This window comes from Barbus barbus, assembly GCF_936440315.1.
Source record: "Barbus barbus genome assembly, chromosome: 39".
Taxonomy (NCBI): Eukaryota; Metazoa; Chordata; class Actinopteri; order Cypriniformes; family Cyprinidae; genus Barbus; species Barbus barbus.
Genome location: NC_136717.1, coordinates 11,279,093 through 11,299,045, shown reverse-complemented (window position 1 = coordinate 11,299,045; position 19,953 = coordinate 11,279,093). Strand labels below are relative to the sequence as shown.

At 37.7% G+C, this 19,953-nt stretch overlaps 1 protein-coding gene across 2 annotated transcripts; it reads left to right on the top strand.

Moving 5' to 3' along the window:
* Nucleotides 1-1,826: 1,826 nt before the first annotated feature.
* Nucleotides 1,827-9,512, top strand: LOC306858210 (E3 ubiquitin-protein ligase Mdm2). 2 transcript variants are annotated; one of them, XM_079398633.1, is made up of 11 exons: nt 1,827-1,871; nt 3,310-3,381; nt 3,469-3,543; nt 5,055-5,188; nt 5,488-5,537; nt 5,620-5,678; nt 5,837-5,906; nt 6,885-7,042; nt 7,153-7,302; nt 7,419-7,487; nt 7,884-9,512. In XM_079398633.1, exons 2-11 carry the CDS (start codon nt 3,322-3,324, stop codon nt 8,499-8,501), a joined length of 1,443 nt encoding a protein of 480 aa, XP_079254759.1. In that variant the 5' UTR covers nt 1,827-1,871; nt 3,310-3,321; the 3' UTR covers nt 8,502-9,512. The 2 variants fall into 2 exon arrangements, with proteins under 2 accessions (XP_079254759.1, XP_079254760.1); XM_079398634.1 differs by having other exon boundaries at nt 1,870-3,225.
* Nucleotides 9,513-19,953: the final 10,441 nt, after the last annotated feature.

The window sequence follows — 19,953 nt, the reverse complement described above, 5'->3', positions numbered from 1 at the left end:
AACTTTTAACGTGTGTACATGTCTTGAATATTAATCTTTAGGATTTGTCTTTATCCTGACTTCCATTAATAAAATTAATGGCTTTTTTCTTCAGTGGTCCATGGAATTTCCTCATTATTACAGACGTACAAGCCCAAACATGTTGAGCTTAAAGGAACATGTCGTACTAAAATAAACTCTGAGTCACTCTCCTTAGCTATAAAGAACAGATCCTGTCACAGGGCCTGTATAAGACATGTCTTCATGGCACAGTCCATTTGTCCCCTTCATAAAGAGGTAATTTCAGTCAGCAAACAGGACCTCCCCTAACTAGCAAGTTTCTCTGTTGGTGAGAAAAGCAAGTCTGCCATTCGTACACAATGGTGTACAACAGTCACGTCATGACAACAGACTCACTTTACAAATGAATGTTTTCTGATGTGGATTTCACACACAGCTAGTGTAATCCCAGCATTGTCACCAGGTGACTCGCAGAATTATCTTAATAGTAAAGGAACAGATCATCGTTACTCATTAAGAATTCAAAACAGATGAAAGTTCTTTCAGTTGGTGCAATGCACAATAGAATGCAAAATAGTTAATTAATCAAAGGAGGAATTGATTAGCTACTAGTGATTAAAGTGATGCATTTAATAGTAGCCGATCATGATTATAACTACAATTGCATCACTATAAGCACATTCCAATTAGTAAGTAATAATGTTGTTGATTAATCTCTTATGTGACCCTGGACCACAAAACCAGTCTTAAACCACTGGGGTATATTGGTAACAATAGCCAAAACTATTGTATGGGTCAAAATTATCGATTTTTTTTTTTTATACCAAAAATAATTAGGATATCAAGTAAAGATCATGTTGCATGAAGATATTTTGTAAATTTCTTACCGTAAATATATCAAAACTTAATTTTTGATTAGTAATATGCATTGCTAAGAACTTCATTTGAATAACTTTAAAGGCGATTTTCTCAATATTTTGATTTTTTTGTCAGATTCCAGATTTTCAAATAGTTGTATCTCTGCCAAATATTGTCCGATCATAACAAACCATACATCAATGAAAAGCTAATATATTCAGCTTTCAGATGATATACAAATCTTGAAAAATGTACACTTAAGACCGGTTTTGTGGTCCAGGGTCACATATTACAATTAAACAATGCAACCCACTTAAATTAGGTTTAAATATAGTGATACTAAATATTGCAAATAATGTGAAAATATATTTGAAATGTTTTAAAAAGCAGTATACACTTCATAACGTGTAGAGAGAATGATTTTAAAGCATTTAAAAAGCATAATAATTTCCCAATGTGTTGTTTGTCACCTAACTTAGGTCAAGTATCTTTAAGTATCTCTAAATTTGAGATCTCTTTATTGAGATCTGTTAATAAATCCTTATTTGTCTTGAATGTTCATTTCTATCAACGGCAATACCTGTTTTCTGCTTAAAATTCCAAATAAGTAAATGTAGCTAAATTAATGAGTTAGTTAATGTATTACTTTGACTTTGTTGTCACATTCATTTATCATTAATTTCATACATATTACTTGATACCTAATGAGCTAAACTAGTCCAGTGTGATGCAACAGGCTACTAAAATAAGGAATCAACAACATAGGCAACCACATTCAAATGTTGTGTTAAATATAATATGAATTTTACATAGTCAAACTCGGTTATTTTAATCGCATTAACAGTAAAACAGCAAATATAGACGGGCCTAATTGTGTAAACAATAGCCAACTCGCCTTCCAGTACGTGCATTGTGTAATGTTTACACCGCGCGCTTATCGCACGTGCGAGATCATTTCAAATTCAAACAGGCGCCAGTAGAGGGAGTTCGCGACGCTCAACGGTCACCAGCAGGTAAGACATTAACACTTTCAGTTTAGCAATATTCGCACATTCTCATATATTTATTACACCTATATAATTGTAAATATCTGAAGAACATTGTTATACACTCTAGAGAATTATTTTAACACCGTATGAGGCTTTAATGTCCGTGTAGTCGCTTAAAATAATTTGCCTCATTTAGCGGCCTACTGAAGCCTCGGGTTTTCCTGATAATCCGCAGCGGGAAATAGACACCCGGGAATGCGCGCGTTTGTGGCGTTGTTACTATAAATTAGCTTCGTCTTGTCGCTCAAATGCGCAATACTCCTCATTCAGCAAGAATCAGTTAAGTTGTTGTACGTTATTTAAAATTACCTTTAAATTAACTTACTATTCTGCTTGTAAAGACATGTGTATAAATAGTATTTGGTTAACAAACACAACCGCGGTTTATATGACTTTATAACTGGAGAAAAGCACATTACGTACTTTGTTTTGTTACTCTTCATATCATTTGTCAATATTATTATCTGTCATACTGAATCCTGACATGTCAAAAGAGCGAGCGTTTCATCACACGTAACGTAAATCTCATAACGTTACGTAAAACAACAATATTTACACGTCGATTTGTTGTCATGTTACCTCTTGGGAAAAGCATTTGAAGTTCCAGGTTTTACATAACTTATGTGCAGCTAATTTGAATGGAGATATTTCCATGGATATAGATGACAGTTAAGTTATATTCCCGTGTTTATGATTGCAGATATAAATCCCGAATACGACAAACTTGAGATTGTTGTTGTATTTTGTGTGTAAATTACTGCTGAGCATGTCAGAGATATAAACATGGCACTGTCGTAGTCCAAAGACATTTTGAGCTTTACTCGAAGGACATCCATGCATCCGTAGCACTTGTAACGAACAACTTTTGGTCTTTTTGGCTTGCATTCATTTAATCGAGGCGTTAAAAATCCAGGAGGGTCATCGCTTTGGTCCAAACACTCCGTTATTTCACCTGTTACTGGGCTGATAAGCCTCAAATCCAATGCTTAGCCAGCAATGGGCGGGTGTAGTGAGACGGGACATGCCCGGACATGATCATGTAGAAGGCCAGACAACTCAGCAAAGAGCGTGCACTACCGCTAAGCGTCTGAAGCCAGTCACGCTTTGAGATGTCATGCCCGAACCCGCCCAGGACATGATGATCGGTGCGGTGGATTCTAGCCCTGACATGCCTCTCTGCATCTATATAAACCATAGACCGGCTCTCAGCCGGCTCCCACTCCACACTAACCCAGAGCTCAAGCACTTTATGTACAGGTAGCAGAGTATATATAGAAGATTTTTAGCTAGAATAGCCATTTTACCTCTATTTGCACAGGTAATGTTCGTTCTGAATCTTGCATGTGTACTGAATTGGCTTTAAATTGTTGTATGTAAAGTCTAACTCTGTTTATTTTTACAGATAACTACCAAAATGGCAACAGAAAGTTGTTTAAGCAGTTCTCAGATCAGCAAGGTTGACAATGAAAAACTGGTAATGTAGCATTCAAGGTGTGCCTTTGAGTATGTAAGTGCGTTTTTATAACTTCAAATGACTGAGTTTTATTTCATGTAACTTTAGGTAAGACCAAAAATGCAGCTGAAAAGCCTGTTAGAGGATGCAGGTGCAGATAAAGATGTTTTCACCATGAAGGAGGTGAGGAGATGTGTCTGCTGACAGCAGTTTAAGTCCATTTCATCTGATATAAACTAACTTTCAAAAGTTTATGGTTGGGAAGATATCCTATGAAGTCTCTAAAGCTTACCTTAAAACTGCATTTATTTGACCAGAAATACAGTAAAAAGAGTAACATTTTGAAATATTATTTCAATTTTAAATGTAAATATATATTTTTTCTATTTGAATATATTTTAAAATGCAACAGATTTTTCAGCAGTCATTACTCCAGTCTTCAGTGTCACAATCCTTTAGAAATCATTCTGATACTGATATGGTGCTTCAGATTTTTTTAATTAATTATTTTTAGTATTAATGTTAAAAACATTTTTATGGATATGTTTTTTCAGAATTTATTTGAAGAAAATTTATTTAAAAAAAAAAACTTTTGTAACATCATAAATGTCTTTACTGCCGCTTTTGATCAAGTTCATGCATCCTTGCTGAATTAAAGTATTTATTTCTTTTAAAAAAATGTACTGACCCCAGACTTTTGAATAGTAGTATACATGTCATGCTTTATGGTTGTATTTATAATTGGACGTTTGCCAATTGTGTTAGTAATGCTAAACGCTGCTGTATGTGTATAATTTTTTTTTTTATATATAAGCACTTATGGCAGTGACACCTATTTGAGAGTTTCTGAAATAATGCCAGTGGTGCTTGACATTACAGGCTAAAAATAATCATTCTCCAGTTTCATGTGTTGCTGCTCATTTCTGTGTACAGTTAAACTTGCATATATTTTGTAAATTATGTAGGGCAGTGTGTGTTGAATTATATTTAGCTACTGCCTTTGTTCAGTGACATTTCAAATTGTGGTGCTTCCTAAGGCAAGAAATAATTTTTCTATTGTTCATTCTTATGGTTAGGGGTTTGAACAACCCCCTAACCCAATGCATTAAGCTTCAGTTTGTGCTACAGATGAAAAACAATTCAAATATTGCAGCTTATTACTTCTGTAAGTGATTAGACTAAAAAAAAATAAGTATGAAGTTTTTGATTTGAGGATGATAGAATATGTTAACAAAAAAGAAAGATATATAAAAAACCCTTAAAGGAGGGACATGAGTCATTTAGGGTGGTCTTAGGCTTGTTAGAAACCACTCAGAGCACCTTAGCAACCATGAATAAAATGCACTGACAACATGGCAGTAGCTTTTTCATGGGCAAACGTCATTATTCAACAGATACAAAATGTAATTTTTAACTTTCATTCATAATGTGCAATAATATAAATAATTTGTATGCCATTTTACTCTTGATATTTGATGTTGTTTGAAATATTTTCATCTGCTTTCAACTTTAGTGTGATGTATGACTCATTTCTTTTTTTTATGGGTGGAAGTTGTGGTTGTCTGACTAACAGGAATGTGTTACTCATCTATATTGAAAATTTATATAACCACTTCTTTCTGTCAACTCTCAGACTGTTTTAGGAAATGGTTTCCCTGTTGATCTCTAAACAAATTTTCTTTCTGTGTTTTTAGGTTATGTTTTATTTGGGAAAGTATATCATGAGCAAGGAGTTATATGACAAGCAGCAGCAACACATTGTTCACTGCGGAGAGGATGCTCTTGGTGCCATTCTAGGGGTGAAAAGTTTCTCGGTCAAAGAACCCCGGTGTGTATTGACTCTCTAGTTTCTCTAATGCAGAGCAGCTGTAGTACCAATGACTTCTGGAAATATCAGGGTGGGGCTTTAAAGCAACAGGTGGCAGCTTTCTCGACATTTGACCCACTCGCTCTGAAAGGGTCTTTTGTCACCTGTTTAAAATATGAAGTGGCTGCAGAAGGTATTTGGATACAAATAGTGGGCCAGTGTAGATGAAAAAAACACATATAAGGACCCCCCCAAGAATCGAAAGTGAAATGTGCTATATGAAAACCGAAGTCTCATCTGTAATTTTACCTTTTTTTCAGAGCCCTTTTTGCAATGATCAACAGAAACCTTGTAACAGTGAAAAATCCAGGTACAATGATTGTTAAAACTTTTTTCCACAATATTCTTATCTATGTTGTTTGTGTTAAAACTGTCTTTGTTTCCTTTTACAGATACTCATTCTACCTTCTCTGAACCCAGAAGTCAAAGTGAACCAGATCGAGGGCCCGGGGTAAACGTTCTTTTATGCTCACACACTTTGAACCACAGAGTATTGACCCATTCCACAGAGTTGCCCTGGTAGTGCTGTGTTTGTGCTTGAATGGGTTTTATAGAGCCCCTGCTGTGTTTGAGATTGAAGCATGACTGAAACCCCACTGTCTGTTCTAGGACACTGATTCAGACTCTCGCTCATCTACCTTACAACAGCAGCGCAGGAGGAGGAGAAGCAGTGATCCTGGTAAGCACATACACCACAGAGCAAAAGATACACCAGCTGTGTCCTGTTCAGTGTGTATGAAAGCGCACGCTTCGTCAGCAGGGTTAGATGGGATTTCAGATAGAGCTGTTTATTTTCTAGTCTTGACGTAGTTCCTGTTTCAACAGGAAGGGCTTGTCCTTTTTTTTTTTTTTTTTCTAGCACAGACTGATACAGTTACAGTCAAACTAATGCGTTCATTTAAAAAAAAAAAAAATTGCTGTTTGATCTAACTGAAAAGTAAACATTTGAACAAGTGTTCCATCAGTTGGTCTAGATAAAATTTGGTATTTAGATTTCATGATTTCACGCTAGTTTAATTCTCGTGGGAGCTTTGTCCTTTTTCAAGAGCTGTTTGTTTTTCCTGCCTTGTATCTTTTGTGAAACAACCAGTATACATTATATCAGTCTCAACCACTGAGCAGGGAAGACTACCCCTCATGACGGATCATTTCTAGCTATTCCTTCAGTCCCGACAGAGGACTGTATGTGGGTAAACATGTGGTACCATAATGACTGCTCTCTCTGTCACTGTAAACATCTCAAAAGGACACAGAGATCTGGAGGCTGTGCAGAATGTGCTCAGATGACCGTTACTCTTCAATGGCCCATTTTTAAACCTCAGCTATGCACACAAAGGCAGTTTGTTGAGCAAGCAGCACTAGATGCACCATTAAAACAGGGTTATTGCTCTGAGCATTGCTCCTGCTTGGCTCATAAGTGTCCAAAGTTGAGTGCATATAACAAGAACATCAGCAAAAAAAAACAAAAAACTGATTTACTCTAATGCAATATGCAGTATACACTTAAGCTTATGTTTAACATAATGAAAAAGAAACAGATTGTAAATGTTTGTAAAGCCTACAGAGCAGTGTGGTTCACTTATCTGAAAACCCTCTGACAGACATGTTGTCAAAAAAAATAACTTTTAGTACTAAACTTATTTTGTGCTTTCTATAGAGAGTACTTCAGCTGAAGACGAGCCCAGAGAACGCAGAAAGAGGCACAAGTCAGACAGCTTCTCCCTGACGTTTGATGACAGCCTGTCTTGGTGTGTGATTGGCGGCCTGCACCGGGAGAGGGGGAACAGCGAGTCTTCGGACGCACAAAGCAACTCTGTGAGTAGCAAGTTTAAATATTTATTCACATTGTGTTGGTTTACCAGCGACTGTAGCTAATTTGCGCTGTCATTTGGCCCTTTCTAACCTGCGTTTTGTTTGTTTTACAGGATGTAGGTATCTCTCACAGTGAGGGCAGTGATGAAAGTGCAGACTCGGATGCTGACTCTGATAACTTTAGTGTGGAGTTTGAGGTGGAGTCCATAGACTCTGACGCCTACAGTGAGAACGATGAGGATTCACTGCCAGGAGAGAACGAGGTTTCAACTCAAACTGTTCCTCCTGTTCTATTCAGAGAGACATTAACTGATGATCTAACTAACCTAACCTGTTTGACAGTCCTCAACTCACTGCAATTCTGTATTTGCTTATTCAGGTGTATGAAGTCACAATCTTTGCTGAGGATGAAGATTCGTTTGATGAGGATACCGAGATAACCGAGGCTGTACGTAACATTTTTGTACCTGATATTTTTCTTAGTGGAACGGAAAAAAAATCCAATCAGGATTAGATTGAATTGTGAAAAGGTGGGAGTGAAAGAAAAAGCATTTGTAAGCCTGCCAAAAAGGGCAGCTGTTTCAGAGATGCCGCAAGTTATTACATTTTGTTTAAAGATCATGACATTTTTTTCCTCTGAACTTTGTCCACTGGTTAATTGTGCATGATACGACCAGGAATGTATTAAGAAATTACATGCCATGCTGATTTTAATGGTACCATATTTTAAACCCATTTTTTTCATGTCCATTTCCATCCTTTCTTTGACCCACATATTTAAGCAGGCTTTTATTTCAAAAGCAAGAAAAATATAATAATCTAAGATAACAATGTGTTCACTCAGGACTACTGGAAGTGTGCCGAATGTAACGAGCTCAACCCTCCTCTTCCTCGGCATTGCAAAAGCTGCTGGAAAGTCCGACCGGGTTGGCTTCCAGAAACGCACTCAAACAGTGAAAACACCTCCACTAACACTCAACCCAGCACAGAAGACACCAGCGTCATCACAACTCCCAGCTCAGCCTCTCATGACAAACTGCTTCCTTCCAAACCCTCAAGCCTTCTTCCAGAAACAGATGAAGGAGTGGACGTACCCGATGGCAAATGCTCACAATCGCCCATCGCCGCTAAAGACGAACTTCTCTCCTCCACTGCCTCTGGCTCCATGACCGAATCTCAGACCTTGTCATCGCAGCCCTCAACCTCTTCTGGTGGGGGCAGCAGCCAGGAAGAGACCCCCGAGCTAGAGCGCTACAACAGCCTGGAGGCCTGCCTGCCCGCCACTTGCCTTGAGCCCTGCGTCATCTGTCAAAGTCGCCCCAAGAACGGCTGCATCGTCCACGGAAGAACTGGACACCTTATGGCTTGCTACACTTGCGCCAAAAAATTAAAGAACCGGAACAAGTTGTGTCCGGTGTGCCGAGAGCCCATTCAGTCAGTCGTGTTGACCTACGTGAGCTGAGGCACAGCAGATATACCTCCTCTCCTCTCACATGAAGTTTGTTATGCTTCTGTTGCCTTGTCTTATAGTTATAAATCCTTTGTGTTTAAATTCAATATTTGTAATATGTTTCTTATTGATTAATACATTTTATTTATGACTTAACAAGCGAAGTTTTCGCTGACATGCTGGGTAGAAAATTCACAGAACTGTGTTTTAAGGATTGCGTTTAAGGGCTTGGAATTAAAGCAACTACTTATGGATTTGCAGAGATTCTGTATACATTGTATCAATTACTAGAAATGTTTGTAATAATTTAATTTATGTACATGCAGATGTATAGGTTTCATGTTAACCTGAGTTATTCGCCGCACTGAAACGTGTTCTTGAGTTGTAGCTCTTGAGACACTCCTTTAATTTTGCTCCTCCTCTGGAAGGAAATGCTCTTCTGCACAGTTTTCTGCTGCAATGAGTTCTGTCTTATTTTCTCTGAGTGAGGCATAATAAATGATTATTTTGAGGATCTTCTGCTTTTACAGTACAAGTGAAATTCTGGCTTTCTGCCGCTTGTTTTGAATGTTGTTCTTGGTTTTGTTCTTGTTGTTTAATGGTTTTTATGGTAGCTGATTGGTTGTAAGAAGGTGGCTGGTGCCAGTTTCCTGTGCTGTTTGTTGAATAGTACACAGCGGTCACCCAGAGAGAGAACGTTACCAGGGACCCACTTTTCACTCTATATCAAGAAACGTGTTCTGACTTGTTTCTCTCTAATGGCAACCTTGCACAAACATCAGCCTCTGTGCTGTTTTTTTATTATTATTAAATAGTATAATCCCACACTTCTCACACCGAAACACTTTTACAATGGAAAACTGATGTATAGTTGATAAAAAGGAGTAGTATGGTGAATCAGTTGTATTCAATGGTTGTTGTGAATGTTGTCTAATATTCCTTTCAGCACCAATTTAATCATCTATTTAATTTGCTTTTGAAAGAATTCAACACACTTATGTTGATTAGTTTATTAAAATATTAACATGCTGCAGAGGACATACTTTTTTTGCATATAATGTCGCATGTAGTTACTTAATTTGAATTGTGCAAAATAGTAGCAGCATGTCAAATGAACCTGGAAGTTTTACGCTAACATTGTTCCCTTTTCTAACAGCATATCTGCCAGATGTTCTACAAATGAACTGCAGTCAGTACTTGATTGCTGAAACCAGATGTTTTCAGACTTGAGGTATGTCATTTACTGCACTCTTTATACTTGCACAGCAGGAATTACAATCAGACTTAACCAAAACGTGTGTGTGAGAGTGAGTAATGGATGAAATAAGTTCAAGCTTCAGAAAATAACATGAATAGCTATAGCCAACTCCCTGTTTGAGCCCTGTTTAACTGCTTTATGATAGCAGCATCAATTGCCATACATTGATTCTCTTATCCTTGTTCTTTGATGGATGTTCTATAAATGTCACTTACATTTTTAAGAATTGTCTAATAAAAGTTCATGGAAAAGAAAATTGCCCTGTGCCAACACCTTTTGACTGTCAATTGCTAAATATGTAATTTTGCATATTACTTCAAGCCTGTTCCAGGAAACTGACTGAAGATTACATAGGCATCCACAATGTCATTAACACATCTGTTTGTCTGAGCTCATATATAGTTCCAAACCCAGTTCCCTGAATCAAAGAAATTCTTCACATTTCATAGCAACTTTAACATGGAATTCAAACTGTAGATACACAAGAAGAAAGCCAAGAAATTAGCTTTTTGTAATAAAATTAGGTTGCATCTGTAGGCTTTTGAGGGGTTATAAAATCTCACTGTGCTCAATTTCCTTTAAATGCACTTCAAAGAAAATGTTACATTGACAGAATTTTTATCAAGTTAATATTCTAACATGCCATCATTTTGGTGTGAAGGAACAATACTGTTCAAAAGTTTGGGGTCGGTATGATGTTTTAAAATCTTTTGTGCTCAAAAACACAGTAAAAACAGTAATATATGAAATACTATAACAATTTAAATAAACACGTATATTTTAATATACATTAAAACAGAATTTGTCCATGTCAGACGCATTTGAATTTTCAGCAGCATTAGGTACTCCAGTCTTCAGTGTCACTTGATCCTTTTTTGGTGCTCAAGACATATGTGACTCTGGACCACAAAACCAGTCTTAAGTCTCTGGGGTATATATGTAGAAATAGCCAAAACTACACTGCATGGGTCAAAATGACAGATTTTTCTTTTATGCCAAAAATCATTAGGACAGTAAGTAAAGATCATGTTCCATGAAGATATTTTGTAAATTTCCTACTGTAAATATATAAAAACTTAATTTTTGATTAGTAATATGCATTGCTAAGAACTTAATTTAGACAACTTTAAAGGTGATTTTCTCAACACTTTGATTTTGTTGGACCCTCAGATTCCAGATTTTCAAATATTTGTATCTCGGCCAAATATTGTCCGATCATAACAAACCATACATCAATGGAAAGCTTATTCAGCTTTCAGATGATGCATAAATCTCAATTTCGAAAAATTTACCCTTATGACTGGTTTTGTGGTCCAGGGTCACATATTTCATATTATCAAGGTTGAATAATATCAATGTGTTTTGTCTATCTTTTCACTATTTCATCATGGAATTTTGGAAAATACCTCTTCATGCAATTTTTGTGCAACCTCCTATCTTGCAGTTTTATTTGTGAGAGTCTTCCTACTACTTTCAGTATCTTTACAGCAGTATATATTATTTTGCTATTGTGCCATCTGCCAGCTATAAGATATTACATCATAAACAGCCTTTTAGTCATTATATCTAGTTACTGAGCCTTTAATCTGACAGTTCAGAGCAAATCAAGACCAAAAGCAACCGTACACAAATGAATTTCATCAGCGTGTGCTCATCTGAGATGCTTTTAAAACTAAGGCTGGGAACATGAACCTGTCATCTGATATAGGCTATGCATCACCCATACCACAAGTTTTTATATAGCCTACAGCGCATTCAAAAATATTCAAATCCCTTCAATTTTTACTTTGCAGTAATAATGTGGAAAAAAAAACATGTCCCATCATCCTATAGCCTCCAGACAGATTCATTGCACCACTTCCTCTTTTAAAAATCTGCCTCAATGAATTTTTAGGACATGTTGAGGTTACAGGGAGCAGAAATTTTAGTAAAATAATAAAAACACTGGCGGCTATATGTCACTCATATTTTTTTGAAAGTGCTTGCAGGTCCATAGCGCGGCAAAGCGTTTTCTCGAAGCGATGCAAATGAATCTTTGATGTGTGCTCATATCCAGTGACACATGGATGCTGTCAGCCTGTCAGAGTTTTCTTCCCCGCAAATGTCACTCAAATCTCAGAGACGCAACATTTCAAATATTAACTAAGTCACACGTGAAAAACCAACAGCTATTGTCGCGCGCGTTCATTCCTCCACATCTTTAATATTCTGTACCGCAGCAGTCAGAGAGGTAATGTTCACCAGCGATATTTATGAGGTAGTACATCAATAATGCTCGAACCATCCAACATATGACTTGTTTTATATTGTATAAAGCGCCTGATTTGAGAAAGTTGAACTCTGAGTCGAGGTGTTCAAGAATTAAGCCGCTAGAGGGCACTGTGACACTTCGTTCTCATACCGCATATACATTCTCATTAGTAGTCCACCCTAGCACAATAATTTGTGCCTCCTATTTCAATGCATTAGTATAATCAATAAGTAATTAAAACAACAAACTATATTTTCACATGGCAATTAAAGAATCATCTTTTTTCATTATTTATGAAACGGTAGGATTGTTTATATCCTGAAATGACCCTCACTGATGTAATTTTTTCCCCCTTCAGCGAAAGCCAGTTTCACCTCATCATTAAAAAGGTAAAGCTTGGTTCCTCTACCAATCAAAAGGCTGAACCTTTGTCTGTAGGTAAAACAGTTCAAAGGGAATAAGTAACTCATATGATATATTGATGGCATGCATATGGATGTATAAGGAATCTGCCATTAATTTATAATAAGATCTCCGCTCAGTTTTCGTTTTTGCTCTTGGAGTGTGCATCTGACTGTGGTGATGTTGTGGGGTGGAAAGGGTGTATGTGTGTGTGTGTGAAATGAAATGGCTAATCTCTCTGTTCCTCTAAACATACTGGGAACCCAAATCCATAATCCTTATAAATGAAACCAACTGTGCTGGAAAATTGGGATTTTTTTATATCCGTATATTCAAAACCTAATTTCACATTTATAACTCATGTCTGAAACATGCAAGAAGTATAATTTAAACTTGTGTACAACAAGGATAATGACAAAATGTTGGCACAGTTGTGACACACAGCCGAAAAATAAAATACAGCAGTCATCGGACTGGAATAAAAGGCTTTGTTGTTGAAATGACTATAAAGAAAAACAGGCAGGCATTCTTTATTTATCCCTGGAGAAAAATCCGTGGCATTTGTCACAGGAAAACAAAACGGCACAACAACAAATCCACAGAAAAATAACTGTTTGTGAATGCTGAACAGCCATCCGTTAGTATTTTGCTTGACAGCCTCACTATACGTGCGACTGAGCTTTTAAATCCACAGTTATCGCATTCTTACAGAAGGGTCGGATGAACTTCTTGGCTGTAGGCAGGCCGAGGGTCACGTTTCCAGATCAGCCTGATGTGTCGGCCTTGTTCTGGTTCGGTCACTCGAATACAACTGGATCCTTGACAGTCATTTGTTCTGTTTGTCAGCTAAAGCGTTTGTTACAGTCAGGAAACAGTGAAGCTGTTTGTATGCTGGTGTCTGGAAACACTGACATGTGATGTGCCAGCCTGCAGCATGCCAACAGCTCCCGTCATTTGCTTCTGGGTGATAGGCAGTTTACTGTATGCCCCATTATGCATTATGTTTTTCCTGCAGTTGCTTTTTGAGGCCAACCTGATCAGAGATTGTTGCATAGCTATACAGTAGATGCTCATTGGTACTATTATTACTAGCAATGCTTCAATGGAGTTTAAAGGCAAACTGATTTTGTACACAAGCAATTACATTATTATTCTCATTCCAGAGAGTACTGCTTTTCTCTATGTATAAATTATTGATAATGGTTACTCATTGATGCCCTTTTTTGTATGTAGTCTGTATGACTATACTGTATCTTGCTGTGGCCCAGTAGTGGACAACACAGCAAAATTAGCACAACACAATTACATTAGTCATATGTGTTATGTTGTGCTAATTTTGTTGTGTTGTGGCTTGTTTCCATGGTGTTGAGCTAATTACATTATGTTGCGACCTGGGGACTGTTTCATAAAACAAGTTTACCAAATAAGCCAGGTTTATTTCAGTTAGTCTGACTTAAAAGAACAACAGTACACAGCCTTTAGGGGTATATATTTTATAACCATATTAGGTGAATTAAAGGTGCAGCAGGAGATCTTGGAAAATGCTCATTTTAGCATGATAGCACTGAAATCGAACGTCCCAAATCTGCAGCCTGTAGCACGATGATGTACTGGATCAGATCCAATATGCAGTGGATGTTTAATGCACATGCGCAAAGTGGGGCTGTCATTAAAGCTAGTATTAAATGTAAATTAAACTGTAATTACGAGAGATATAGGTGTGTTTCACAGGCTTACATAAATGATAGTATACTGTGATTTTAAACCAGTAGTGCCGGCTATTCAAACTTTTTTTGAAGCAAGGATGGCGCAGTTTTGAATGAACGAGTTTATATTTTATTAGTTTGATTTGTTTTGGAAATACGAATAATTACAATTTTGTTTGTTCTTTTTGAAAAAAATGGGTTCTATTGTCTTTATTTTTCTATAATAGTCGTATAGTTCTGTCAATAATTCGTTCATGAATCAAATATTATTTTTCATTCTCACTCTCTGTGCTATAGGCCTATGTGACAGAGTATAAAAGTTATAGGCCTACTAAAATATGCAGACATCTTTTTTATACTGTATAAAAATAAAAATAAGAAAAACAATCCTGTCAGTCAGGGATTCGTTAGCCAATAGACCCATTATCCCGGGTTATACCGTGTTTTTACAGTCAATCCTATGTCCTACAAATAAATACACACACAGTCTGTCAATGTGCACACAGCAAGGATGAACGGGGAACACAGAGACGAGGATAAACTCAAAATAACAGTCTTTAATAAATCCAAACAAGGCAGGGCAAGACAAGGCAAGGCTGACACAGACAGGAACACCGGGGAGTAACGAGTAGACCAGATGAAATCAAACTGAATAGACAGGACTATAAATACAGAGGATAATCATAGATGAGACAAACATGGCTGGACAAGAATTAACTAATGATCACATTAAACAAGGACAGGAAACAAACCAAATATGGAAACATGAGGCGGGAACACATTACAGAGGTCTGACACGGTCGGGGACAAGGTAACAAAGATGACAATTTCTATTTTATGTAAGTATTTTATATAAGTAATCAGAAAGTAGTCTGATTATATTTCCTAAAATGTGTAATCTAATGGATTACGTTACTGACTACAATTTTTGTCATGCAATTTGTAATCTACCCAGCTCTGATGTTGTAAAGCCATAAATAATGTACTGTAAATCACTTTACAAGTCTCACTAACAGTGGCATGCAACATCTCTTTTGTTTTCCATTTTGTATTCATTGAGTGCCTAAAGCATGCCAGAAATGTTTAAGAAACGTTTCTGTAGAAGTGATCCAGGAATGGGCTTGGATATGGGGGTTTGTTCAAAGAGCCAGTAATGATAATAGTGTTGCTAGTCTTAACAAACTCCACTCATTAGTCTTTGCTACATTAGAGGGTAACCATGAAGCAACGGAGCGCTATATGGAAACAGCCTCGCAATTTCACGGCTGGACTGTTTTATAGTGTATCTCCTATACAGATCCGGTACATTGTAAGTAGAGCTCAGGATGTTAAAGTTGAGAGGCGTATTTCATCCCAACATTCAATGGGTTACTGCTATAAAAATGGGGTCTCTTATAATTCATCTTCATTTCATCCTTGTTCCCCTCACTTGGCAAACTTTACGCATTTTCTTTTATCTGTTTTGACAGTTACCCCGTAACAGGATGATAGGACTGAAAACAAATTGTCTTTGCATCCATTTCTTGTTTATTTACGTACATCAGCAAACAAGCTGACAGTTAATTTTCCAGAGCAGAAACTGCTTGCATAAATATATTGATATTGCAAGGCAGTTAAAGGGCATGTCCAAACTTCATTGCCTTCTGATTAGTGCCTAATAGCAAAAGCCAAATAAATTAACTTTTTTTAGATAGATAAAAAGAGGTTTGAGTCCACTTTGAAGTCCAGATACAAGGAAAAACTGAAGATAGATAGATAGATACAGAAAGATAGATACACAATAGCTGTATTTTTATTTAGGCTTGCTTTTTCCCTACCACAGCACAATCAGAACAGACCCGTGACCCACCATTAGAAAACATCTGCTGGATCATGTTCTGACTCAGAACTCCCTCATAGCTTTCCACTGAGAGCCTATGATTTATTGAATAAGAGGGACGATAAATCATTAAACCATGGCTGCTTTACATATGCTTGCTCAGTGTTCTCAAGAATAGCAGATGTGTGGATTACATAGCCTCTCCAATGAGAGATTACTGTAAGCAACCAGAAAAATTTGTTCTCCACCAGCATCGCGTTCCCTCTGAAATTTCTCATTTGACTTAGTGGAGGCTTTAGTTCTTCCTAAAGAGAAAATCAATTTCCTGCGTGCAGCCCATTGGACTCACCTGCTTTAATTTGCTTTTGACTATGATGCTCGGCACAACAGGTGCAGCAGTGGTTTGCTGATATATATGAGGGGATAAAAAGGCTTGTAAGGACTCAGATAATCAAAGGTTACTAAAGCTTCAAAGAAACAGGAGTAGTGTGCAGAACAAAGAACTTTACAAGATCAAATCTCAAATGGAGCTCTCAACCACCCGATCTGTATTATGGTGTAGAATTTGAGAAAGTGTAGGGTTGTACAGTACATGAACAAGCACAGCTACAAACCAAATAAAACATTTGGAAGAACGTGTCTCATTTACTTATAACTGCTTGGATTATTAGCATTTATATGCACAGGGGTTCTCTTCTCAAATGTCTTTGTGATTCACAACATGCCCATACATGCATAATTTTGTCTTAACCTCGTTCTAATGTTAATGAATTTGGAGCATTCTGCAGTAATTTGCATTAACTCGCCTAAACCATCTCTATATGAGGGCTTTCCACACAACCATTCACAGCCTTTCGTCTCTCTCAGCAAACATAATGACATTCTCTCAAGACACGCTCGTCTGAGATCCTCGAGCTATGGCAAGTGTCCTAGATTACAGACCTCGTATTAACCATCGGTACATGCACATATCTGCATTTTTATACAGATGCACATTTTCTTATGCTTTTATATATATAGTAGTGCCGTCAAATGATGAATCATGATTAATCACATCCAAAATAAAAGTTTTTGTTTACATAATATGTGTGTGTACTATGTATATTTATTATGTATATATGAAGACACACATACAGCATATATTTAGAAAATATTTACTTGTATTCACATGTATAGATTCATATAAATTATATCATATATAAATATATTTAATATATAAACGTAACATTTTTCTTAAATATACACATGCATGTATGTGTATTTACATATACTATACATATACAATAATGGTAATTGACAGTAACTGGAGCACTCTGTCATTTGGACATGAATCCTCATGTGGAATAGGAAGAACTTGGAAAGTGGCGCTTTCATTCATTTGTTCTTGGTAAGGACGGAATTACAATGGACCGGAAACTTTAAAAGGTTGGCTGCTTTATAAACACGCCTGGGAGGAAATGCAGTTAAACAGTCCTCAAATGGACAGACTTTCCCTGTCTCTCATTTTCTGTCTTTTCTGTAGCTTCTCATTAGATGAAGGGTTTGTCAAAGCAATATCGCCCTCGAGTGAACGGGTAGGGCAGAGTGGAAACGCCTGTCAAATCAAAGTTGGGAGATTGGACAGCCATTAATTTACCTCAGGCTGCTCTGTATGCTTCACTTTGAAGTCCATAAACAACACCCTGGAGTTACACGACTGAAAAATGTCCTAGCGTTCCCCCATTCGCAGTAGCTGGTGTATGACATCCTGAGGCGAAGACTGGAGTGATGGAGGCATTCCTTTGATTCCCAAAACTGTTTTTCACTTGCGTGCATTCTCTTTCATCAATGACTTTAAAGGGAGAGCGAGCTCAAAACAATACACTGGCTCGGTTTGCTTCAGCTGAGATTTGTCTCATGCTCCCTGATGAAAATGGGCACAGAGTCTCCTTTTAGGGATTTTTGTAGCACTTTCTGAGTCCAATGGGCATTTTAAGTCCTAATTTGAGCAGATGGTTTGTGAATCCATTTGTCAAGTTTTATGTATCCGTAGTCTTGGCAATCAGACTGTATGGATGTTCGTGGCATCGAGCCACTTTGTTAGCGAGATGTATGCTCGTCTGGCTGTGATGTGAAGGTCAGGCTCCAATTTCATTTGCAGCTTTATCACAACACTGATTTTCAAGATATCAAACATCATGTTCTGTTTTGCTGTAGAATGGTTAGAGTTACTCCTATATTTTTCTGATTAGTGTTTCACAACAGTATAACAAACTAGATTTTTAGAGTCCTATGTGTATTAATTAATCTGTTCGCAAAACAATACTAATTGGAGTCTTCAAGCGGTGAGGATGATTTTGCTGTCCTCTGTCTTCTTAAAAAGACAGAAGAAAGAGGAAATATTGGGTCCATCCAGTCCTGAGATTGCGTAGAGAAGAAGGAGAGTTCCACCTCCTTATCAAGGAGATGGGGATTATCCCAAATGATTCAGAGTTTACTATGGGATGTCAGTGGCTCAGTTTGATGCTTTGCTAGCAATACTGGAGACACATTAAAAAGAAGACCACCAATTTCAGTGAACCAGCTGATCCTGAACAGATGGATGTGTGTCCATACCTTAGGCATCCTGAATGGAAGTATGTACATCTATTCTGGATGGCTTTGAATTGTCAAAACACCGAAAAATGCAGAAAATGTAACCCGATCTGAAATTTATGACGGACAAAAGTTTCTGAGGCAGTGTAAAACATGATTGACACTGTGAGGTCGTATTTATTTTTTAATGTGCGTTTTACCTTTACTGACCTTTACTCTTGCCATATTTTTATGGTGTCAGATTGCTGCCCACGAAGCTGTCGGCTCCAATAGCTTGGACCTTGTTTTTCATTGACCCAACAACAATGCTTCCTTTAGCAAGAACCACTAATTAGCACACACCAATTAGCGAATGTGCAAATTCATTCATCTTGCCACTAACTGTTGGGAAACATGGTGTTAGCATACAAACAGAGCTCAGTGTATCCAAGCAGAGTAGAGTTCACAGTGATTGAGCAAAGCGCACTCACTTGCCTCTGTTATTTCATGGCACTCTTGAGAAAGCATTTCATCTTATGTTAGCGATCTAAACCTCACCGTGAGTTAAAGAGAGCTGATCTGGGAACAGAAGCGCAGACTCAAAAGCATTCTTGTGAGCCACTTAGTCACAGCAGGACTCCATAATCATTAGTCATGGTGAATCCAACGAGACAATTGTTTACAGAGCAACAGAAGAACGACACTTAGCTAAGAGGCAGCTCTTTGCTCGTTCCAATTACCTCGCAGCTAGAACAGCTCTTGGTACAAGCTCCAAACAAGAGAGCCTCAGAAGAACTAGATGAGTTGTGAAAGTGGCTGTCGGCCCTGTAAGGGCATCTAGGCAATGATTAACAAGCACACCATCACCTGAAGTCAACGCATTTCATTGCAGGAAGCAACTGGGATTGGGTTGACTAACTCTACAAGACCGCCCCCACCCACTTGTCTAAAGAGGAAAACATGTCACTTGCCTTGACCGGAGCACTTCACCAAAGAGCACCCGAATAATTCACCTTGGATCCCAAAGCACATTGCAATCCACGACGAGATATTTACCTATTCAACCTTAGCCGCTGTCGCACACAATAAACGCCCCTCTGGGGAAATAACACTGAATGTGCGTCTACACTCCATTCTTCTTGCGACAGCCTTGACAGATCAAATAGAAGGGCAGATCTTTCACTCGTACAAAGTTAGCATCCAAAACACTTTCGCAGAACAACTTACAGGTGGAATATCAATGGAGTTTTTTTGTTATTTGCGATTCCAAGCTCAGTTCAAATCCTCTGGGTCGGCCCACCGTATTCTCCTCTTATTTTGATGGACAGCGCGTTTGGTGCAAGCCAATTTGTGTTTCAGTAGAAGTTGACGGTTTGTCATATAAAGTTACTTTTGTTGCCCGGTGTGGCCTTGTTGCTAGAACTGCCGTGGACCCAAAGATCACACAAATTAGCTTCTGTTGCACCTCGTGGGAA

Coding starts and splice junctions, on each gene's coding strand:
- LOC306858210 (XM_079398633.1), top strand. CDS start 3,322: ATGGCAACAGAAAGTTGTTTAAGCAGTTCTCAGATCAGCAAGGTTGAC. Junction 5,538..5,619: donor TGTAACAGTGAAAAATCCAG/GTACAATGATTG, acceptor TTCCTTTTACAG/ATACTCATTCTACCTTCTCT. Junction 7,303..7,418: donor CACTGCCAGGAGAGAACGAG/GTTTCAACTCAA, acceptor TTGCTTATTCAG/GTGTATGAAGTCACAATCTT.